Here is a 23,770-nt window from a genome sequence, read left to right as displayed (position 1 = left end):
TTGAGAGAGGAAGGCAGGGCAATTGGGGTTAAGTGACTTGCCCAAGGTCACACAGCTAGTTAAGTGTCAAGTGTCTGAGGTTGGATTTGAACTCAGGTCCTCCTGACTCCAGGGCCGTTGCTCTACTCATTTCTATCTATTTTTACAGAGGGGAAAACATATTTTTATGGGCAGCTAAATGGCACAGTGGATAGAGTGCCGGCCCTAAAGTCAGGAGGACCTGAGTTCAAATCTGGCCTCAGCCCTTTACTAGCTGTGTGACCCTAGGCAAGTCACCTGGTTGCCTCAGTTTCCTCATTTGTAAAAATGAGCTGGAGAAGGAAATGGCAAACCACTCCAGTATCTTTGCCAAGAAAACCCCAGATGGAGTCGCAGAGAGTCTAACACGACTGAAACAACTCAACAACAAACTTAGATTTAAAGACACCAAGCAACTTACCCAAGGTCTTCTGCTGACCAACTTTTTTCTCTTTACCTCTTTTTTTTTTTAATTCTTTGTTACCAGGCATAGATTTGGAAATAAAAGTAATGGAAAAACAAAAGCTCTCCATTTTTTTAATGGCCCAAGACCACAGAGCTCAGTTCAAGCCTTGGTCTTTTAAGTCTGTGGCTCTAAACCTATTTTCTCCTTCAAAAGCTCAATCCAAATTTGTTGCATTTTGCCTTATTTTCATCAAATCAAACTTTAGGCCTGGAAGAGATCTTAGAGATCATGTAAGTCCAGTCGGCTCATTTTACAGATAACATAGCTGAGGTCATGAGCTAGAAGGCAATTTATCTTTGTAACAGAGTTGGGTCCTTCAACTCCAAATCCAGTGGTCTTTGTAGTACACAACCTTCCCTTTCCAAAGATCACCTTTCTCTCTGTTTTCTATTAATTCATTCATTTGTTCAACTAAGCATTCTCTGCTACCTTTCCCAGTCCCTCATAATTCTAGTGTCTTCCCTCTGTTGATTATATCCAATTTATTGTGTCTATAGCTTGTTTGTTTGTACCTATTTGTCTGCACTTTGTCTCCCCACTTAGATTATGAACTCCTTGACAGCAGGCATTGTCTTTTGCTTTTCTTCGTATCCCCAACACTTAGCACAATGCCTGGCACACAGTAGGCACTTAATACTTGTTGACTGACTGGCTGCTAGAGGACTCCAAAGAATAAAGAATAAATTCAGTTTTGTAATTCCCTGTTCTTTAACCTAAAATAGCAAGATTCTGCTCTGGCTATATCTGCGTGGCCTGGTTTAGGTCCTCAGTCATCTGGATGACCCACCCCTTCTTCCCACTCCACTCCTGTCCCAGACCTCATACACGCGATCTTTCTACAATGAAGAAGGATTGAGGGATACAATGTATTCCATGGGTTGGAAGAAGGCATCAGGAATCCAGCGACTGAGAATGAGCTCCGGGATCTCTTAGTTTTTCTCAGTGTTGTTAATAAAGTCAGGGGTGGGGACATGGGTTTGGGAGGTGGGACTGGAGAAGATGGTTGAGGTGGCAAGGTTGGTGAGGAAGCAGTACACTTACAATGCGTTCAAATTCCTTGGCTTGGCTGAGCTCCCGGGGAAATCCATCTATGAGAAAGCCTTTGCTCTCCGGTCGGGACAAGATGTTGTCACTTACCATGTCCAGAATCACACCCTATGGGGGCAGAGGTTGAGCATTAGGGAGGTCCAGACCTGGTATTGCACTAACTTGCCAAGGTGACTTTGGGAGAGCCATTAGCCTTTTCTGTGCCTTAATATCATGGGAACCACAGTGCTTACAGCTGAGGAAACTTAGGCCTAGTCTCACAGGTAGCAAGCCCCAGAGTCATAATTCAAACCAAGGCACTGGACCACTCCACACCCAGTTCTTTCTGCAGCTGCTTTAGTCTCATCTGAAAAGCGAGGACACTGGTTTTCCACCCCACACAGTTACCTAGGCTTAAGGACATAGTCGCCCAAATCAGAGAAATGGGTACAATCTCCCGTCCTAGTCACACATGCTAAGAAAGGGCCCTTTGAGCTGCCATGAGGTTGGACTCCTAAGAGTTCCAAGACCCCAGCCAACCCTTCTAGGTTCTAGCAGTGGGCAAAGATCTGGGCCACAAAGGTAGAATTGTGGGAGAGCAGAATGAATCAGTTGGGTGCTCACCGTGGGCACCAGCAGGCCCTTCAGCATGATGTCCCGGATCTGCTGGCCCCGCACAGTGGCCTGATTTGCCTCCTCCCTCAATAGCTCCCCAAGACCCACGTGGCAGAAGCCGTACTTGGCTGCCATGTTCTCACATTGTGTCCCCTTGCCACAGCCTGGTCCTCCCATTACGAAGATGATCCGGAGGGATTTGAGCAGATCTGGCGAGTGGGGAGAAAGACAGTAAGTTGGCATGTGTGCAGTTGGCACATGTATGTGCATGCATGCTTACTCATGCTTTCATACAATGTGTGTGTGTGTGTGTGCTCTTTTGTTACAGAATCACACAATTTAGAGCTGGCAGGGGCTTAGAGATAATGTGATCTAATTCTGTGATTTTACAGTTGAGAAAACTGAGGCTCAGACTGTGCAAAGGATTTTGCCAAGCATTTGAACCCAGGCCTTCTGATTGCAAGTCTGACACTGTTTCTACTCCCTCACTTGTTTATGTTTGAGTGTCCTGGTGTTTGTGCCAGTATACATCTGTTGGCATATGTCGGTACCTGTTGGCAAGTAGGGAGAACCCCTAAAAACAAGAGAATGGAAGGCTCCAAACTATGTTTTCCCCAACTTTTCCCTTCTCCCCTTCTCCCACTCCCCCTCCCCCTTGAGGGAAAGGGCACCCTTTCTGCCTGGATCCTGGCCCCCTCAGCCTCTGCCACTGAAATGTGCGTAGAGTTCTGGCTCTGTGACTAGGTGGGGGGTCTTGGGCTCCCAGGAGGACTCCTAGAGATTTACCCTTCTGCTGAGGCCTCAGGGGTTTTCCCACCTGGGGCAGCCTGGAATGGCATCTGCCCATCTTCCCAGTAGCCCTGGGGGCTTAGAGACCCGGCCCACCAACTTCTCCTTCCTGGATCTTGCACTTCCAGACCCCCTTTGCCCTAGCCCAGGCTTTCTCCCCCTCTTTACCCTCCCAGCCCAGCTCCCTTAGCTTTCTGATGTCATAAGGAACTCTGGGGCCCCTACTATTGCCCTTCCCTTGGGTGGGGAGAGAAAGGAGGCATGCATGGGGCCAGGGAAAAGAGAGTAGCATTGAACTATGGGAGCATGCACAGATCTGGAGGAAATCTTAGAGATAATTTAATCCAGGAGTTCTAAATCCTATTTGTGTCAAGGACTCAACCACTTAGAGCAATTTGGTAAAGTCTATGGATCTCTTTTCAGAAAATATTTTTAAATGCAAAGAATATATATGTAAATATACATATGTATGTACATGTGTATTTGTATATATAAATACATGCAAATATGCATATATACATGTGTATATGCATATATAAATACATTCATACATACATGTATATATACATATACTTATATGACCAATCATATTGAAAGAGTTACCTATTTTTTTTTTAAAGTTCATGAACCCTGGGTTAAGAACTCATAATGTAGTCTAACCTTTTATTTTACAGGTGGGGAAACTGAGGTACAGATAATCAAAGTGACTTGGCCGAGTCCAAGACCACACAGCTTAGTGGGGAGTAGAGTCTGGAGTTTAAGTCAAGTCTTCTGACTGCAAATCCAGCAGTTCTTCCACCATGCCTCTTCATCCAAAGTGTGATCTCTGCTGTATTCAGTGCCCTAGAAGAGAGCTCTCACATATCTAGGTTCATATAAGTCTCTGTGAAATCTGGGCTGTAGGTAGGGTTTGTTTTGGTTTTACTAGTAGAGTTTCAAAAATAATTACAGAGGACATAAAAAAGAAGTCAGCCAAAGAAGACAGCTCTGAGGACTTCTCTCCGCACCACCATTCCCCGCTGAACACCACGGTATGCCTTTGTTTTTCTCTCTCTCTTCCTGCCTGGTTCCCCCAGATATCTCCATATTCCTGTTATTCCCAAGGCCTCTTGGCTACATGAGCTAGAGATAGTGTGCAGAGTGAAGTATAAAATGGATAATTTTGATAATTTGCCACATTTCTCTCAGGTATTAATTCCTTTGACTATCTGATTTTGGAAGCAACTTCAGAGAATAGCTACATCTCTATACGGGAAATACCTTATTTACAACAAGCTGGAGAAATGTTCCTCCAGCCTTCTAGTAATGGAAAGCTTACTACGTTCAGAGGGAACCACAGTTAGACAATCCTCATTATTAGGGTGCGCAGTGGATAGAGTGCTGGGCCTGAAGTCAGGAAGACTCCTCTTCCTGAGCTCAAATCTGGCCTCAGACACTTCCTAGCTGTGTGACTCTGGGCAAGTCACTTAACACTGCTTCAGTTTCCTCATTTGTAAAATGAGCTGGAGAAGGAAATGGCAAAGCACTCCAGTGTCTTTGCCACAAAAACTCCAAATGAGGTCATGAAGAGTCAGACATGACTGAAAAACAACAGAACATTATTAGGAAGTTTTTCCTTCCATTCAGCCTAAATCTGCCTCTCTGCATCAATATCTCTCCCCAACCCACCCTACTCCCACCCAACTCTCACAATTTTTGTGCCTAGTTTATAGCCAGAAGATTAAAGACAGAGAGGATGATTGTGGAGGCAATCTGCTGGTAGACCTCAGGGGTTGGAATCAAGTGTACAAGTGGAAAGGTTGACTTTGTCAAGAACAGCCATCTCTTCTTCAGAGAGGAGAGGAAGTAGAGATGTGCTGAGATGTGGAGAATGGCCTCTATTTTCTCATTGAAGTATGAGGTGAGTGTCCTCTCATGATGTGGGGATGGGGGACAGGGGATGGAAGCTTGAGGAGAGAAGATTTGGAACAGCCACTGTGGGAATACAGCTAGAGAATTGGAGAGGATTATAAGGATTGCCTTGCTGCAGTGAGGACCCAAATGAAATTAGACAACATAAATTTGTAGTGGACTCACTAAGTTCAATTGTATGACTTCCTCTAGTGCCCTTCAGTCACACTGATGGTGGTACAGAGAATTGGTCCGACCATTCCAGAAAAGCATTTTTTAATTATGAAAGAAAATTCACTAAACGGTTTATATCCTTGGACCTAAGGATCAAGAAATGAATACCTTCTTTCTTTTTCTTTTTAAATTTATTTTTAATAAGTTAATTTATTTATTTTTAGTTTTCAACATTCACTTCCATAAATTTTAAATATTCTTCCTCTCCCCTTCCCCAAGATGGCATGCAATCCAATTGATGTAGGCTCTACATATACATTCCTATTAAACATTTTTTTCACATTAGCCATGTTGTATAGGGAAATACCTTCTTTCAGTTAAAGACAGGGTGTTAGATATTACATACACTGCCAGTCCTCACGCTGATTGGATTTATTCAAATATTTTTTAAAGGGATGGCTCTTTTTTGGGGGGGGATATCAAAAATGGTTATAAGGTAAAAACAAAAAAAAATTAATGAAAGTTTTTAAAATCATCACATTTGGATCAACATTTTATGGCCTATTAAAATCTTGTGTCCTGACTGCTGTCCAAAGAGTTGGCTGACTTTCCTAGTTTTGTGCCATCAGTAAATATGATGAGCATATCATCTATGCCTTTTTCCCCCCAAGTAATTGATAAAAATATTAAACAGTGCAAGGCCGAGCATAAGTAGCTGATAAGGAACTATTATCACCACTCTTTCAGTCCAGCTATGCAACCACTTTTTCATTCACTTAACTCTACCATTGCTAACCCACACCTATCCATCCTTTCCACAAGGGTAACATGGTGTGTTAGGTGCTACCAACCCTATATCTATCTATTCCTGGCTCTTTGCCCTGCTGGCTGAAATCTAGAAAGAAGCAGGTAACCATGCATTTAATCAATTTACAAGCAAGGGAGTGTAATTTATAATTTGTTTGGGAGATGCTGTAGCACTCTGTCCATCAGCTCAGGTGGGTTTCAGACAAGGTCTCCCCAGTGGTTATGCAAGAGACCCCTTGACCCCTCCACTTCATGGCTGAGAAGGGTTAGTCACCCTCAGTAACCTGATTTAACATTCAGTTTAGATGAATTATCATAGTGTCTCTATGGCTCAGCCTTCACCCTGTGACTGGCAAACTCTCTTCAATCCAACGGGCTCTCTGTACTATAATTTCACACTATATCCATATACATACTTCCTCCCTCCTTGCTTCCTCCTGACCATTTTCCAAAGTAAAAAATTCCTCCTAACTACATTCTCCTTTCAGGATTAGGGGTAAAAATTATAAAGTCTAGGCTATCTTTTCAAAGGTCTGAGGCCTCCACCAATGAGGGAGAAGGAATTCATCTTCCCTTCATTTCACCAACTAACATGGCTCCCAGAAACTGCTGATCTAGGTGCCCTCCCTCCTCCAGAACTGTTTCAGCTCAGACTCTCCTCGGCAGTGGCAGTATCATCCCCCAGATTCCTAGAAAGTGGCTTGCATCTATTTGTTTGGGTCTCAGCTCTTGTGCTGATTCAGTCATAGCAGGCTAAGGCTCAGGCCACAGCCGCCAGTGGTGCCAGACTCTGGGCCAAAAATGTCAGTCTGAACCTAGCAAGCAATTGCTCCCTGTGGGAATGGGTACGGCTTACCAGATCCATTGTTCTTCTCTTTCCTTCTCTCTTCTGTCTCAAACTGGAAGCAGGAGTTCAAAGGTTATGTCAGGGGAGCAGGTGAGCTAGAAAAGCTCTGAGTCACTACACAGTGTGTGGCAGTTGTACAAAGAGCAGACCGACAGAGTGATCATCTTCAGAGCACTGACCGTCAAGTGATGAAGCGTTGGGTCACACCAACTAATGAAACCACCTACAAAGGTACATGGACTTCTTCAGTCTCTCAGCCCTTAAGAAGCAGTGATGAAACGAAAGACTCCTGAAGTGACAAGATAACATGGCATTGCCCGGTCTCTCTCCCAACCTCTATCCCACATCGCCAAAGGCCTATTGGACATTTCAAACTGGAATTCCCATAGGCAGCTCAAACTCACCCCATCCAAAGCAGAATTCATTTTTTTCTTTTTCCAAACTTCCCTGTTTCTGCCAAAGTCACCCTCATTTCTCCAGCTTCCTGGGTTCATAATAATGTCATTATCCTTGGTTGCTGCTTATCCTCCCTCACCCCACACATCCAATTGGTGGCTGAATCTCATTGGCCTTACCTCCACATCTCTCCCACCTTTCCATTTGCACAAATGTTACTTTAGTTCAGACCCTTGTCAACTTTCACCTAGGCCATTGTAGTGGCCTCTGAATTGACCCCTCTGATGTGTTTGTCACCTTTTCAAACCCTCCTTCACATAATGGCCAAAGAGATTTTCCTTAAGTATAGATCCAGCCATGTGATTCCTTTAGTGGTTCCCTCTAAGATAAAATATAAACTCCTCCTAGCAGCTTTTAAAGCCCTTCACAATTTGGCCCCAACCTATTATTCCAAACTTATTATACACTTCTTGTGGTTCATCCTTTATTTTCAAAGAAAAACAACATCATGAATGAGTGATGTCTTGACTTCTCATGAATTGGCTTTAAGCGAGGCAGAGCTGCACAAAATCGTCAGCCTCATTCTCTCCTCCAGAGAAGGAGACTCTGGAGTCCATGAAGTCCAGTGGCAAGACAAAAGTCAGGACAATTGGTGATGTCCCAGGATGCTGTTGGATGACCTTGATGTTTTCAACATCTGGCCAAGCTCTAAGCACCCCATAGCAGTTGCTTCCCCCACCTTCATGACTGTTGGAACAAACCGTTCTTGTCCACGCATTCTGCCAGAAGAAGTCTTCACGTATTGTGGTTAGGCATCTCTCTAACTCACCAATTGGTTTAAATGCTGTTGGCTACCCTCAATCTGGTTTAGCCCTTTCTTCTAAGATAGTTTACCAGGGTATGGCCCCACCCATCTTTAGTATCCACCTGTCACCCACTTGTGGCTCCAAGAAGCCATGTGATACACTACTATCCTTCCCAAACTTTGCAATCCAGTAAAACTGGCCTTCTTTTTACTCCTTACATGGCATCCTATGTCCCATTTCTGTGCCTTTGCTTGGGCCATTTCCCATACATGGAACATACTCCCTTCTTACAGATTCCCTCTCTGCCCTTAAGATGCAACTCAAGCTTCTTCTACAGAAAGCCTTTCCTGATCCTTCACTTCAAGGTGTGTGTGACCTTTGCCACATGTTTATTCTCACTACCATTGTATTCAAAATCTGAAGGTACTTCATGAATGCAATTTACATTTGTGGGACAGCATGTTCTAAATTCAAAGTTTTGTAACTACTGCTCTTGTTATGCCACTTGAGTAAATGCTTTTGCTAAGAGTTAATTGAGGCTACTAGATATTTTTAACCTCAAGGTGAGGCTGGGGCTATATAGAATTAGGACTACAATCCCAAAAGAGTTGTCTTCTAGAAACCAAGGGAGTATTTTCACTCTGGAGCAATTTGCTGGTACAAATGCATGTTGGGGAAGTAGCTATACTTGTAAAAGAGGTGACGAGTTACGAATCATCAGTGATGGAAGGATTTGGAACCAGTTAAATGGCTGAACCCAAAGGAAAAAATGTGTTGACTTCAACTTGGAAAGAAGTCTCAAATGATAAACCCACAGATCTGTCCTCAGCCCTGTGCTATTTAGTTGTATGACTTGGACAAAGGCACAGATGGCATTCTTATTAAATTTGAGATAGAACAAAGCTGGGAAAGGTAGCTAATGAGTGAAAAATTAATGAAAAAGAATTTATTACTTGTTATGTGCTGGGCACTGTGATAAATGATGGGAATATACAAAGAGCCAGTTCCTGCCCTCAAGGAGCATACAGTCTAATAAGGGGAGACAACACACATAGGTGATTAGTGTCCAAGGAAGGATGTTTTGGTCTGGGACATCACAGGGAGGGTGAGCTAAACAGCAGGACAATGAATCAATGTGCCCTTTCCAGATGCAACGTAGGGTTCATCTGATTAGCTCCCAAAGGCAGAGGAGAAAAGGGGAATGGGAGGTTGAAAAATAGCAGGGATAAAATAGAGCCTGGGGCTGGCTAGATATAGTAAAGTCTCACCAATCAGAATAGCCTGCCTCCAAGGCAAGAGGTCCAGTTTTTCCAGGGAATGATCTTTGGGGCTAAAACACTAGATAAGAAAGTAAGGAACAAGGAAAAAAAAACCAACTTGATGGTGGAATTTATGGTGTGCTCTGATAAGGAATAGGGATAGGAATGGAGTCTGGGTGTGTGATTTCATTGTTATAGGAAAATCCCAAATGAAGAAACGCCCTCTACCAGTGTAGGTCAGCATCTTCTCTGCAACAAACAGTCACAGAGAATTGCCTAGATCACTAAGAGGTTAAATGACTTGCCCAAGATCACACAGCAAATATGTGATAGAGGCAAATCTTCCTCTCTATCTACTACACTACACTGGTTCTCAAGAGGTGAATTTAAAAAGGGTAAAAGTCAGGTCTTGTACTTCAGTTCAAGGAGAGGATGGATAGCTACAAGACAATAGTCCATCTGGAGCCAGGCATGGCACCCCTAGGTCTTGCTTGTTGGAAAGCTGAAGCTGGCGGATTGCTTGGGTGTGGAAGTTGAGATGGGCAGTCAATAAACAGTTGTGTTTACGGTACTATGTTAAATGCTGGAAGGCTAAAGCCTATCGACTGTCAGCATTGAGTCCCACCCTAATACAGTGATCATCTCCAGAAGCAGAAGGGCTACCAGGAAAAATAGATCAGGTCAGAATTTCTGCAATAGGATCTGGCCTCTTATGAGTGGAAACATCACGTCCAGCCTAGGCAAGATAGGGAGACTTAGCCTCCCCTCCTTGACCCCTCCTCTAACCAAACCCATTTGGTGGTTTTAGTGGGCTGTGATTTTAATATAAGTGAACAGTGTGATATGGCGGCCAAAAAGCCTAATTCCATCTTAGGTTGCAGAGATGTGCAGCTCCCCCAAATGAGGTGACTGTCCTGTTGTAGATACCGCACCTGGAACGTTTGGATGGATCAGTTTGAATCTGGGTACCACAGTTTGGAAAGGGTGTTGATGAGCTGGAGGTGACGGAGGAGAGGCTGAAGGAGCTGCGGATTTTTGGCCAAGAGGAGAAAAGACTCCAGGGGGACTGGATACCTCTCCTCTCGTCCCTTGAAGAAGGACTAGACTTGTGCTGTTTCTGACAGGTGGCAGCATCGATGAAGCAAATGAAAGCTTGCTATACAGAAAAACTTCCAGACCGCGCGGTACCGAAGTGGCTCGGGCTGCTTCCCTCCGGAAGCAGCAGCTCCTCCCCCACTCGAGGGTTTTAAGCGGCGGCTGGAGAAGTACTTGTCACGGTTGTGCCGCAGAGAGGGTTGGACCAGACCCGCTAAGGTCCACACCAGCTCCGAAGAGGTGGAAGCTGTTGTTTCAGGAGGGGGGAAGGGAGTCTAGGCTACAGTTGCCATGGCCTCGGCAGTTGCCGTGACAACAAGGCAACGATAACTACAGCAAGGAGTTAAAAGAAGTGCAGAGTGTGTGCGCGTGCGCAAGGCCCTTCCGCATGCCCAGGCGATTCAAGAACTACGAATCCCAAGGTGCGCCGCGGTAGAACTAGGACCCTGCGAGTTTCCGTACAAGCGCTACTCGATGACGACACAGGAAACGTCTGCGAAGGTCCAGCCGGCGCAGGAGATTTGTAGCTTCCTGAATAAATAATGAAGCGCGATTGGCTCTCGTACCCCGCCCTTCCCCCCCTCCTCCCCTCACCCACCCCCCCAACCGAGAACCCAGGGTTGAGGGATGGGGAAGAAGCCCATTCGGTCTCCGGATCGCTTGCACCCAGGCTTGTCGATGTCGTGGGAAAGGGGCTGGGTCTTCTGGAGACGCAGAGATATTTCAATTGACCTGAAAACGCCCAATCGTTCGCCGGGTGGGTCGCGCTTGACCCACCCCTTAATGCCGCCAGTGGTTGTCAAGACAACGACGCGGGAAGTTTAATTTCCGGGTCAGGCCGCGGTGCCTGCTGGGACTCCAAGCTTACTGGTTCTTTCTTATTAGAGGTAACAGCCCGGCCGGCCTCATAATCGTTTCGGGGTTCGGTGGGCAGATCGGGGGCGGGGTTGTGTGACGACTCTCGACCCTCCACGCCACCACGCAGCGTCCCCAGCTTTGGACAGTATGACGACCCTGGTGAGTGAGTGGAAGCGGCGTGGGGGGGCCCTGAGATGTGTCGGTGTGTGCGTGCAAGAATGTGTGTGAACCTGGTGAGTCGTGCGAGCGGCTTCAGGGCACCCCCAAGACCCCCGTCTGCGCGTGTAAGAGCTTGTGAAGACGTGTGTGTGTGTGTACACCTGGTGAGTCGTGGGAGAGGCTTCGGGGCACACCCCAGACCCCTGTCTGCGCGTGCAAGAGCCTGTGAGGACGTGTGAGCCTGGTGAGTGGGAGAGCCTTGGTCCCCCTCCAGCAGCACTCCCACCCCCAATGCTGCCTGTGCCTGTACGTGCACGAATGGGTCTGTTCATTCCTGTGCATATATCAGTTAGCAAGCATTTATTAGGCGCCCACTACGGGCTGGACACGGTGCTGAGCCATGGAAATACAAAGCAAGGCAAAAATAGTCTCTGTCCTCAAGGACTCACATTCTGATGAGGGAGATGCCATGCTGATAACTTTGCAGTTCTGCATCGGGAGTCTGCACAGATGGCTTTATTGGTTTGTCTGCAATTCTTTGTTCATGAGTCAATCTTCACGACAGCGTCTCACAGTTTATGTCTGAGTGTGTGCCCACTCTTCGGTTAATACAAGTGTGTATGCATTTGCCCATGTGCCCATGGATTTGTCACCATGAGCAGCCTTGTATTTTAAAATGTCTCTTATACTTGTTGCCCAGTTCTCTATGACTCTGCGTTTCTTTCACTCTCTCTAGGGGACCAGCAGCCAGACTGTGACCGAATATGTTGTTCGAGTCCCCAAGTGAGTTCTTATGGGATGGAATGGGATGGGATGATGTGATGCAGGGGAGTGCTCAATCTCAGCCTCAGCTTCTTTCCTTATCCCCACTTTCCTGCCTTTCCTGGCCTGCTGACAATTCTGATCCTGCAGGAACAACCCCAAGAGGTACAATATCATGGCTTTCAACGCAGCTGACAAAGTCAACTTCTCCACCTGGCACCAGGTAAAAGTCTCATGTCCTGGCATAGTCTAGGAGCCTTAAGAAAAAGGTAACGGGAACTCTGAGTCTGGATCAAAGAGTAGAGGTTGGTACCTTCCATGCTCAAGGGTATGAGGCCTGCATGCTGAGAGGTGAGGGCATCTCACCCTGTCAGTCACTCAAATGTATATATTAGGTAACTATTTTTGCTCATCTTCTCATTGTATTTTATGGGACACAAGAGAAACATAATAGGAAGATCTCTGTTTCATACCAAACAGTGTAACTAAGTATTAGATTAGAAAGCTAAGACAAAACTGTAGGTCATAGAGGTCAGTGTTCAGTGAAGGTTTCTTAACCAAGGCAGGGCTTGAACAAAGCTTTGGACAATGGAGGTAAATAGCATGAAGCCAGACAAGGCAACTCCGCTGGGGCCTACGGGAGGTGAGGGAAGGTGTCCCCCAACAATCCTTGCCAAGGGCTCTGGGATGAGGTTGCTTCCTTCATGTCAGGCCAAGATGGAACGGGATCTGAGCAACAAGAAGATCTATCAGGAAGAAGAAATGCCAGAATCTGGGGCCGGCAGCGAGTTTAATCGGAAGCTCCGGGATGAGGCCAGGAGGAAGAAGTATGGCATCATTCTCAAGGCCTTCAAGGCCGAGGACCAGCCCTGGCTACTCAAAGTCAATGGCAAAACAGGCAGGAGGTGAGTGGTCCTTTTGGAGCCCTCCACTTTATGCTCCTCACCCTCTGGCTCTGGCTTTTGTCCTTCCTGGAGGGAAAGCAGGGCAGGGAGCATTCTTCATGCTTTGGTGGATGAAAAATTTAAGACCAGAAAAGGTCCCAGGTCCCAGGGAGTTCATGATCTGCCTGAGGCTAGGACCTACGGCTCTTGGCACCCCATTGTGGACCATTTTCCTAAATCTGTCAATATCTTGAGATTCAGATTTCTGTCTGTCTCTGTTGCCTTTTGAGAGGAGCAGGCCCTGGATGAGTGACTGTGTCTCTGCCCCCTTTCCTCCTGCCTGCTGCAGGTTCAAGGGAGTAAAGAAGGGTGGTGTGACAGAAAACACCTCCTACTACATCTTTACCCAATGCCCTGATGGGGCCTTTGAAGCCTTCCCTGTGCACAACTGGTACAACTTCACTCCTCTGGCCCGGCACCGCACACTCACTGCAGAGGAGGCTGAGGAAGAATGGGAAAGGTGAGCAGGAGGGAGGAAGGGGGTGGCAGGTAGCCAGCAAGCAAGCATGTATTAAATACTACTTCTGTGCCTGGACCTGTACTAAGGGCTGGGGATGCCAAGGTAGCCCCTGCCTTCAGGGGAGTGCACATCCCCCTGGGGGAGACAGCATGTGTACTCAATGGTTTATACAAGGTTTATCCATCAAAGAAAGTCAGCTTCAGGTCTCCAGGTGCCCTGCTCTCCTCAGCCTAAGCTTAGTGCCCCTCTAATGAACTTACCATGTCATGGCATGAGTGCTTGTGATCCCTCTATTTGGCATCTGCCTCCTAGAGACACAGAACCACTTCCTACACATTCTGGGCCTTGGTGCATTCATCTTTTTTGTTCATCAGAGAAGAGAGGTCTGAGAGTTTGTCTTAGGTCATGGAGCTAGTAATTGGAAAAATCCCCTTACTACCTTTGAGGGCTTGGATAAGTCTATTGACCTCTCTTCTCTTAGCTGTTAGATGAGGGAGTGGGCGTTGGTGGCCTCTGAGTTTGCTTCCAGCTCTGAGTCTGTGATCAAACGCTCTGACTGGATATTACAACTGGGAATCATACCTAGCTCTCCTGATTCCATATTAAGGGCTCTTGCCACTGTTTCATGGCTTTGGGAGATGCACAGACACACACACACACACAGACACACACACACACACACACACACACACACACACACACACATCCCTAGTGCAAACAAACTACAATAAGTCCTGAAGGGAAGGAAGAGAGATCTGAGTTGGGCATGTTCACTCAGGGAAGGCTTCCTGGATGAAGGGGACTGTGAATCCTGAAGACCCTACATGATACATATCCTATTTTTGTAGGAGGAACAAAGTCTTAAACCACTTCAGCATCATGCAGCAGCGTCGACTGAAGGACCAGGACCATGATGAGGAGGAGGACGAGCTTAAAGAGAAGAAGAACCGGAAGAAGCCCAGTGAACTCCGGATCCATGACCTGGAAGATGACCTGGAAATGAGCTCTGATGACAGCACTGCCAGTGGGGAGGAGGGTGAGGATGGGGGGAGGCGGAGTGGGGGCAGTGTGTATGCAGGGCCAAGGCCCCCAGAGGATCAGTGGCCAGGACAGAGTAGGCCCTGACCTCATCTGCTCTCCCCAGGGGAGAAGGTCCCCAAGACCAAGAAGAAGGCAGCTGCCTCCAGGGGGGGCAAGAAGAAGAAGAAGAAGGGCTCTGACGATGAGGCCTTTGAGGACAGTGATGATGGGGACTTTGAGGGCCAGGAGGTGGACTACATGTCAGATGGATCCAGGTGAGGGACACAGGCCCACCCCACTTCTTCCTTTCAGATCTGAAGCTCAGGCCCCAACCTGCTCACCTGCAGCCTGTTCTTTCCCTTACAGCAGCTCTGATGAGGAGGCAGTAGGGAAACCCAAGGTGGTCAAGCAGGAGGAGGATGGCCCTAAAGGTAGGTGTGGGCCTGGGAGCAGGACCTGGCTGTCACTTTGTCTTCCCCTTTGAAGAGCATATCGGATACCCAGTCCAGTCCAGTTCAGTCAACACTGGTTAAGTGCCATCCACTGAGGAGACTTGTGTTTGAGAGAAAGAGGCCCTGCCATCAAGGGGCTTACATTCTACTTGGGGGAGAAAACATGTATCCAGAGAGGTGCAAAGGAGATTCAGAATAACTTTAGGAAAGGGGAAGCCGGGGAATGGGCTGGGACTGGAAGTGCTAACAGTTGTGATCAGAAAAGGTGTCCAATGAGAAGGGTCATTTGAGTAGAGTATTGAACAGAGCTGGGCATGTCAGAAGGTGAAGGTCAAGAAGAGGAGGGGCCCTGGCCTATGGGACAAACTGTTCAGAGGCTCAGCTCTTGTGGGTAAAGAATAGTAAAAGGCCAGTGTACTTGGACCATAAAACTTTTGAAGGGTATCATGTGAAGTACATGTTTAAACATGGGTTGGGACCAGCTTAGAAATGGCTTTAAAGGCCAAACAGGAGCTCCTATTTTAGCCTAGAAACAAGAGAAAACCCCTGAAGATTCTTGAGTCAAGTGAGTGACATGGTTCCCTAGAAATCCTATGATTTAGGAATAGCAGTTTGGCAACTTTGTAGAGGGTGGCTAGGAGAGGGGAGAGATTTGGAGGCAAGGAGACCAGTGGGGAGGCTGTTGCAGTAATCCAGGTGAGAAAGGATGAGTGTCTGAATTAGGGATGGAGAAAACAACATGAGAAATAGAGGGGTGGAATAGACAAGACTTGACAACTGAGTGGATGTGACTGGTGAGGGAGGGAGAGGAGAGAGTGGAATGTGACTTGAAGCTTGCAAACCTGGGAGCACTGGAGCTCTTAAAAAGAACCTGGGAAAATTTGCTTTTTAAAATAGGGAAGTTAGAAAGAGGAAATGGGTTTTTTTTTTTGCGGGGGGAGCCATGTAATGAGCTCTACTTTAGTTACTCATGTTGAATTGGAGATGCATGTGCAGCAGCCAGTTGGAAATAAAAAAAGGCAGTTATGTTTAATTAAGAGATCGCTGGTAACTTTGATGAGTGGGTACAAAATTGAGTCAGTTTGGCTTCCCAAAGTGAGACCCCTGCAAGGGGTTGAGAAGGGAATGGCAGGTGAGGAAGTCTGTGAGGAAGGCTGGGAAAGGGAGGAGATAGATAGAGGCCTGAAGCTGGAGAGGATGGTCAGGTCCAGTGAAGGTGCTTTAAGGGTGGGGTAGGTCTGGGTGTGTTTGTAGGCAGCAGGGAAGGAGAGCCAGTGGCTGAGGAGACAGAGCAGGCTGGGGTCACTGGCCCAGTAGAGAGCCCTTGCTTCCATCCCAGGCATCGATGAACAGAGTGAAAGCAGTGAAGAGAGTGAGGAGGAAAAACCACCAGAGGAGGAGGAGAAGGAGGAAGAAGATAAGAAGGCACCTACCCCACAGGAGAAGAAGAGGAGGAAAGGTGAGTGTGGCTGGGGGAGAAGGCCTGGCCTTGGAGGCCTTCTGCAGTGTGGCCCAAGCTGCCTCTCTCTCTCCAGCTTTGTTTCCTCCTCCCTTCCTAGATACCCTTTGTGGGTGATGGGGGCATCTCACCTTCCCTTCAGGTGCCCTGCACTCACTGCTGCCCATCCTCTCCACTCTCCCTTGAGCCTCTTGGGCTCCCAGTCTTGTCTTTGGAGGCCACTTCAGTCCCCCTGCATCTCCTAGCAGGCCTCCCTTGTGAAGCCCCAGCTCCCAGGCACCTGTGTCTCCAGCTCTTACTGGCTGGGGGTAGCAGTGGGACTGAGCTCAGTTTCATACATTTATTAAAGCTAATGCTAATTGAAGACAACTGTTGATTCTTTACTTGCCAGGATGGTGTCTGCCACTAGACTAGCTTCCAGAAGGCAGAGCCCAGGGGAGGTGGCCTTTGCCTGTGTACAGTCTGGCATGGGCAGTGTTTACTGGGGCCTGAGGGAAGGAGCTTAGGGGTGGGGAGGGCAAAGGATCCCAGAGCACTGGGCTGAGGCTCCTGTTTGACCCCTCAGGAGACAGCAGTGAGGAGTCAGACACCTCTGAGGAGAGTGACATTGACAACGAGGCATCCTCGGCCCTCTTCATGACAGTGAGTATGGCCCAGTGGGACACCAGCACAAGGACTTCTTCTATCCACAGTCCAGGCAGAGGCTGGCTTGTCTTTGTCTTTTCCCTTGGCTCAGTCTCCCCCTCCCCAAACCATTTCTGCAGAAGAAGAAGACCCCCCCCAAGAGGGAACGCAAGGCCTCAGGCAGCAGCTCCAGGGGAGACAGCCGCCCAAGCACACCCAGCGTAGACAGTGGCAGCACCTCCTCCACACTTCGGGCAGCTGCTAGCAAGCTGGAGCAAGGTGAGACAGGGCCTGTGTCCCCGTGTGGGGCTGGTTCTGCCCCCATTTGTCTCTTCTGACAGCCCTGGAAGTCTTCTTGATGCCTAGAACTTCACCTTTTCTGAACACTTTCCCAGCTTTTCTCTTAGGGCAAGTTCTGTTGTCCCCATCTGAGTGCAGAGGCCAGACTTACCCAGGGAATGAGTTGCAGGGCCCAGACTAGACACAGCTGGTCTGGGCATCTTCATTCTCCTGGGGCCACCTCCAAGCCAGAAAAGCTCCCCTGGTTTTATGCGGCTGTGGGAGGTGCAGGGTATGTGCCCAGACCTGGGAAAGGGCTGGTGCCCCTGTATTCTGCCACGGGAATAGTGTGTTCAGTTGTGGGGCCACATCTTGTGGAGAACATTGACATTGTGGGAGAACACACCCAGAGGAAGATGGCCAGGGTGGTGTGGGTCCTGGAAACAAGGCCCTACAAGAATCAGGTAAGGTCACTGAGGCCCAGAGAGGTTCTGTAAGTGACAGGGCTAGTATCTGAATCTTGATCCTGATTCCAAATGAGGCTTCAGAGAGGGGCCAGAAGACCACTTAGGGGGAGTACTGAAGAGGGGACTTCTGTTCAGGTGTAGACAGGCCTGATCTTTGAGAGACCCCTCCAGCTGTGACATTGTGGTTTTGATGGTTTCATGCAGGGAAGCGCCAGATGGGACCCAGTGATACGCCTGCCGCCAAGCGCCTGAGGTTAGATGCTGGGCCCCAGAGCATCTCAGGGAAATCCACTCCCCAGCCCCAGTCTGGCAAATCCACGCCCAGCAGTGGGTGAGTGAAGAGGGATTTCTGGGGGCTGGGTCAGGCACAAGAACCCCAGCCCCCTGACATCAGTGTTTGTCCCCACAGTGACGTGCAGGTGACAGAGGATGCAGTGAGACGCTACCTGACCCGAAAGCCCATGACCACCAAAGATCTGCTGAAGAAGTTCCAGACCAAGAAGACGGGGCTGAGCAGCGACCAGACGGTCAATGTGCTGGCCCAGATCTTGAAGCGCCTCAACCCTGAGCGCAAGATGATCAATGACAAGATGCACTTCTCCCTCAAGGAGTGAGGCCCAGGCTGGACACAGGAGGTCCTCAGGCCTGCCGCTCCTCCCCCCCCCCCCCCGGGAGGGGGGAATAAAAGCTGCTCATGCTTTTTCTCTCTGGCTGTGTGTGACTTCTTGGGGTGGGCAGACCAGGACTCACAGGATTATGGATTTGGGAGCAAGAGTGGCCTGAGACCATCTACTCCAGCTCTGTGACTCTACAGAAGGGAAACTGAGCCCCACAGAGTGAAACGTCTGATCTAGGGTCACTCAGCCAGTGAACGGAGCTCAGACCTTGTGACTGGTAAATCCAGCACTCCATCAGGAGATTTAGTCTTGGGTCCAGGTGTGGAAACTTCCTCTCCTTGCACTGTACTTGGCTGCTGCTGGGAATGTCTGGGATGTCAGGCTAATTCTGGGGAAGTGCCTGGCATTCCCAGGGGGAGACTCTCCTGTTCCCCATCTCCTCACCCACACCTTACATGGGAACATCCAAGTGGGCTCTTCTGAACCCCTGTCTCACTCATCACACCACCCCCTCCTAACCATAGGCCATGCTTTCAGGGACTGGGGTTGGACAGCTTGGTTCTCTTCCTAGTGACAGGAACTCTGAAGGGCTAGAGGGAATCCCCAGTCTCACTCTGCCTTCCACCTCAGACAGTTCTGGAAGAGCACCAAGTTCCCTGGTCCAAACTATGGCTCAATGATGAAGGGAAAATATGGGCTCTGATGGGATGTTTCCTGTTTTGATGTTGGAGCAGCCAGGCCCGGAGACAGGGGCATGATGCCTTAATCCCCCTGCTCAAGTTGGAGCCTGGGACCTAGAAAGGTTTGAGGAAGGATTTCCCATCATCTGTTGAACACATGGCTGTCCTCACCATGCCCCTACCATTGGTTATTCTGTGTTTCCCTCCAGCTCTTTTTGAGAACAGAGATGGGTCAACACCATTCATTCTGGCCATCCTGATTTGGAGAAAGCCTCCTTACCCTAAATTTTAGGCAATCAGATATGGTCAGCTCGAGTCCAAGTTAGAGAGGCTTTGCATTTCTCTTCCTCATGACAAGCTTCATAAATTAAGGGCTATTAAAAAAGAGCTCTGGAAGGCAGGCAGAGGGAGAGGGAGCAGCCTGACTTGAGAGTTGGAGGATAGTGGAGGGAACGGCCTTCTCCCTGAACAATTCATACATGAAGCTTTCACTCTTTCTTCTCTAATCACTAATGGCTCAAAGTGGGTAGTGCAAGTACTAAGAATTAGCTGGTAGTGATGATGGGTAATAATCGGGCCCTTCCGTTCTATTTCAAGGTACAGGAGCTCTGGCAGAGCAAGGGTTAACGTTCTGGGCCGCCCACCCAGCTATGACCAACTCCTCCTGCTGAGAGAGGGGGAGATATAGTGGAGCGTGTGGAACCCTTCAGTCTCTAGCTCTCCTACAATCCACAGCTCAGCATGGCCCGGGCACTGATTCTGCTCACTCTCTCGCTGCTCCTGCCTCCTAGCCTTGGGGAATCGCCTTCTGTCCCCAGACCTCCAGCCTCACTTCTGGAAGAGGAGCCCACATCTGAGGAATTGAGGCTGGCTCCTGGAACTTCAGATGCACACCTCAGACCTGGAAAGCTGCCTCCAACCTACAGGACCAAGAGGCCATGGCTAGGTAAGGATTCCCCAGCAGGGCAGGCAAAGGGCGACTAGTGCGTTCTCTAAGTAGTCAGACTGATATGACATCTTAGTTCTCCTGTTAACCTTTTATTTGCAATTACCCTCCAACTAAGGCCTCCCTCTTCTCCTTTCTTCTAGGGGAACACCTGTTACCATCTGCTTTGAAAGCCCGGGTATCCAGGGCACTGCCTGGGTCAGCCACTGAATGTCAGCTGCAAAGCCTGCTACTACCAGTGACCAAGTTAGGCCTTGGCTACAATTCTGATGAGACCATTGCCTTCCGCTACTGTGCTGGCAGCTGCCACAGTCCCCACACCCACCATGGCCTGACGTTGGCCAGGCTTTCAGGTGAGGGCCGGGCGATGGGCCAATCCTGCTGCCACCCCACCCGATACGAGGATGTAGCCTTCCTGGACAACAATCACCACTGGCATCACCTGCCCCAACTCTCTGCCGCTGCCTGTGGCTGTGGCATCTGAAAGGCCCTCTCTCCCGGTCCACAAAGCCCGCCAATCCCTTCACCAAGTTGTGCAGCAGTGCCAAAACCCACCCTACCTCTCACCCAGCACTGCCCTCCCTTCTCTTCTCTGAGGTTGGATGTAAAATGCATTTCTCCTCTAGCTCCTCTGTGCCAGGGCCCAGTGTGTCCACCTCCTCAGCATCCTGCAGCCTCATACATGGCCTGCCCAGGGACATGTGGGAATAGACATTTACTGACTTGGTAACTGAGGGGAAGCAAAGTCCATTCTCCAGAGTGGATGTGATGGAAACTAGGAGGATTTGGGGGAAGAGGGACATTGTTAATAAAAAGGCAAGTGCTATGAACTAGCTGTGTGCCAGGCTCTGCCCTTCTCTCCCTTAGGACTGACTGCAATAGGTCTTTATCCGCTCAGCTGGGAGGGCATTCTCTTCTCTCTTGTTCAACGTCAACCAGGCCCGGGGACCAAGTACCATTTCTCTAACTTTATTCATAAATAACTTTATACAAAACTCTGGACACAAGCCCTTGGGCCCCGAGAGGCCCTGTGGCTGTAGAACTTGAGGTCATCTAGACGAAGGGCCTGGTTCCCCCTCAGGGAGGGAACGGCAAATAACAGAAATTCGTCGGCCCCGTGGGACCCGGTGGTCCCCAAAGAAGGACTCTTCATCTCGAAGGATCTGGTGAGAGAAGTCATATCGGGCAGGGCCCCTGGCATGGAAGGCAAGAAAGGCTTGAGTCAGTGGCTGGGGGCAGGCTTGCTACCCAGCACGGTGCTCTTCCTATGCTGCTTGGGAGTGGCAGCAGACATTATAATTCCAATAGGTAGAACTGATAGGGGCAAGGGATGAAGTCAACCACAAAGAGAACCCAAGGAGTCTAATATACAACCCCAGACCCCATTTCTAGAAGCTCTGCCCCTCTGGCCCTAAGGTCCTCCTACCTGAGGATATAGAGGGACCCAGGTTCCAGTAGCAACTCCAGCCATTCTTGAGGATCTTGGGTGTCAACTAGTCGCATGACACTGGGGGAGAGCAAGGAGAGGCCGGCAATGATGCCGCCACAGAACTGGCCAGAGAATTAGAACCACAAGATGTCAGAACTGAGAAAGAGGGAAATCCTGAGATCATCCCATTTCAGCAATGGGAAGACTGAGGCCCAAGAGGCAGCTAAGTGGCACAGTGGATAGAAAGCTGGGCTTGGAGTCAGAAAGACCCGAGTTTAAATCTGGCCTCAGACACCTACTAGCTGTGTGGCCCTGGGCAAGTCACTTAACCTCTGCTTCAGTTTTCTGATCCCTAAAATGAAGATAATGATAGCCCCAACCTCCCAAGGTGTTCCGAGAACCAAATGAGGGAACAGTCGTAAAGCACTTAGTACAGTGGTATGTAAATGTCAGCTATTATTATTGTTACAATGAGGACTCTGGAGATCACCCCCTTTCACTGATGGGAAGACTGAGGCCCAAGAGGCAGCCGGTGGATAAAGAGAGCTGGGCTTGGACTCAGGAAGACCTGAGTTTAAATCTGGCCTCAGACACCTACTAGCCGTGTGGCCCTGGGCAAGTCACTTAACCTCTGCTTCAGTTTTCTGATCCCTAAAATGAAGATAATGATAGCCCCAACCTCCCAAGGTGTTCCGAGAACCAAATGAGGGAACAGTCGTAAAGCACTTAGTACAGTGGTATGTAAATGTCAGCTATTATTATTGTTACAATGAGGACTCTGGAGATCACCCCCTTTCACTGATGGGAAGACTGAGGCCCAAGAGGCAGCCGGTGGATAAAGAGAGCTGGGCTTGGACTCAGGAAGACCTGAGTTTAAATCTGGCCTCAAACACTAGCTGCGTGACCCTGGGCAAATGACTTAACCTCTGCCTCGGTTTCTCAACTTTAACGGGATAACAATAGCGCCTACTTCACAGGGTTGTCCTGAGGATTCAAGAAGAGAATATTTGTAAAACACTCAGCACAGTGCCTGGCACACAGTAGTTGCTTAATAAATGTTTGTTTCCTTCTCTCCTTCCAAGATAGGGAAATGGCGTCCTCAAAAGTCACACAAATAAGAGGGAGGGCAGGGAGGGCCCTGGATATCTCCCGTAGCAGAGATATGGCCTCTCCTGTTACTGGAGAAGCCTCCATCCCTCTTCCTCACCCCACAGGCTGGGGGCCCTGCCCACCTTGATGCTGTCCACATGGGGCTTGATGTAACCATTTTGGTGGAGATCCAGGACATGAACCATTGGAAGCTGGGCCAGAGCCGGGGGGAAGGCAGCCACCCGAACCCGCTGCAGAATGGCCTGGCTGGCCACTGACCAGTGTGACTTCTCTGTCTCCCGGAAGCCGTGGATAGCCTAGAGAGAAGAAACATTGGTTAGTTCTCTGAGGTCCGGGAAGCCTGGAGGCCACTCTGGGGTCGATGGACCCAGGAGGAAGGAGCTGAGAAAGAGAGGGCAGAGGGATCTGAGCAAGGGAGGAGGAGTCAACCTGGGAGGTACATAATGAGCTGGTTCTGAGGGCACTAAAGATCGGTCAGTGCTCAGTCGCTCAATATCAAGCATCTATTAAGCGCCAGCTGTGTGCCAAGCACTGTGCTAAGCTAAAGGGAGGGGTAGCGAAGAGCGGACCTCATACTAAGTCTAGAGCAGCTGAGAAGAGTGAGGAGGGCGTGAGAATGGAGGAGCACAGAGAGGCTAAGGGAGCTCGGGGGTTGGGCAAAGGAAGGACTGGGAGGTCCTGGGGCTATAGCCGCCAAGACTGAGGGCGGCCGGGGTATAAACGAGACAGAGCAACAAGCAAGGTCCAGGAACGGTGGGAATGGGGAGGCCTGGGGTGGGGGCGGGAATCCGAACAGAGCAACAGGCGGGGCAGCGCCCAGGAGAACGAGGAGGAACAGGGAAGACTTGCGGCGAGGTTGTGTGGACGGAGGTGACCGAGGGGGGCGGGGCAGCGGCACCTGGGGCACCGCGGGGCCGGGCGGGAGGGGGAGGGACAGCGGCCCCGGCTGCCCTCACTCACCTCGTCCCAGTGGTCGTACTCGTAGCGGCGGCGCCGCAGCTCGGGCTCCAGCTCCCGCCTCAGCGTCTCCTCCTCCACTGAGCTCAGGAAGCCGGGCCGCACCACAGCCGCGCCCCGCAGCCGGCGGAGCACGGCGGGCCCGGAACCCCGCAGCCAGCCGGGCCAGGCTCCCAGTCCCGGGGCCCGCAGCGCCCCCAGGGCCAGGCGCCCGCTCCAGACCATCGTCAGGCCGCCCCGGCCAGGTCAGGCCGAGCACCGGCCCTCCTTCAGGCCCCCGTCCTTTTCCCTCAACGATTGGCTCACAGTATCCGGAGGTCTGATGCTATTGGCTGCTTCCGGGCCCCGCCCCCAGCTTC

At 49.4% G+C, this 23,770-nt stretch overlaps 4 protein-coding genes across 4 annotated transcripts in view; 2 read left to right on the top strand and 2 right to left on the bottom strand.

Annotated features, from left to right (window-relative positions):
• The window catches only part of LOC118832584 (adenylate kinase isoenzyme 1), a 7,956-nt gene extending 4,984 nt beyond the window's left edge, over positions 1-2,972 (bottom strand). The window contains exons 1-4 of the mRNA XM_036739913.1: positions 2,912-2,972; positions 2,135-2,334; positions 1,520-1,639; positions 440-475 (exon numbers count right to left, since the gene is read on the bottom strand). Of these exons, the coding sequence (XP_036595808.1) occupies positions 440-475; positions 1,520-1,639; positions 2,135-2,334; positions 2,912-2,972 (417 nt within the window). The remainder of the gene's footprint in view (positions 1-439; positions 476-1,519; positions 1,640-2,134; positions 2,335-2,911) is intronic.
• Positions 2,973-11,029: 8,057 nt separating this feature from the next.
• On the top strand, positions 11,030-18,382 carry LOC118855464 (general transcription factor IIF subunit 1). Its single transcript, XM_036765564.1, has 13 exons — positions 11,030-11,205; positions 11,942-11,988; positions 12,118-12,190; positions 12,679-12,872; positions 13,201-13,371; positions 14,220-14,407; positions 14,516-14,666; positions 14,758-14,822; positions 16,183-16,302; positions 16,868-16,944; positions 17,067-17,205; positions 17,877-18,003; positions 18,082-18,382. The coding sequence occupies exons 1-13, from the start codon at positions 11,194-11,196 to the stop codon at positions 18,284-18,286; spliced, it is 1,569 nt and encodes a 522-aa protein (XP_036621459.1). The 5' UTR covers positions 11,030-11,193; the 3' UTR covers positions 18,287-18,382.
• Positions 18,383-19,710: 1,328 nt separating this feature from the next.
• Positions 19,711-20,399, top strand: PSPN (persephin). Its single transcript, XM_036739817.1, has 2 exons — positions 19,711-19,915; positions 20,059-20,399. The coding sequence occupies exons 1-2, from the start codon at positions 19,711-19,713 to the stop codon at positions 20,397-20,399; spliced, it is 546 nt and encodes a 181-aa protein (XP_036595712.1).
• Positions 20,400-20,868: 469 nt separating this feature from the next.
• ALKBH7 (alkB homolog 7) lies at positions 20,869-23,770 on the bottom strand. Its single transcript, XM_036750623.1, has 4 exons — positions 23,415-23,770; positions 22,577-22,750; positions 21,342-21,466; positions 20,869-21,109 (listed from the first exon to the last, which is right to left on the bottom strand). Exons 1-4 carry the CDS (start codon positions 23,634-23,636, stop codon positions 20,965-20,967), a joined length of 666 nt encoding a protein of 221 aa, XP_036606518.1. The 5' UTR covers positions 23,637-23,770; the 3' UTR covers positions 20,869-20,964.

This window comes from Trichosurus vulpecula, chromosome 1, assembly GCF_011100635.1.
Source record: "Trichosurus vulpecula isolate mTriVul1 chromosome 1, mTriVul1.pri, whole genome shotgun sequence".
Lineage (NCBI taxonomy): Eukaryota > Metazoa > Chordata > Mammalia > Diprotodontia > Phalangeridae > Trichosurus > Trichosurus vulpecula.
Note: the sequence above shows the minus strand (reverse complement) of the source record. Positions and strands in the feature narration are given on the sequence as shown.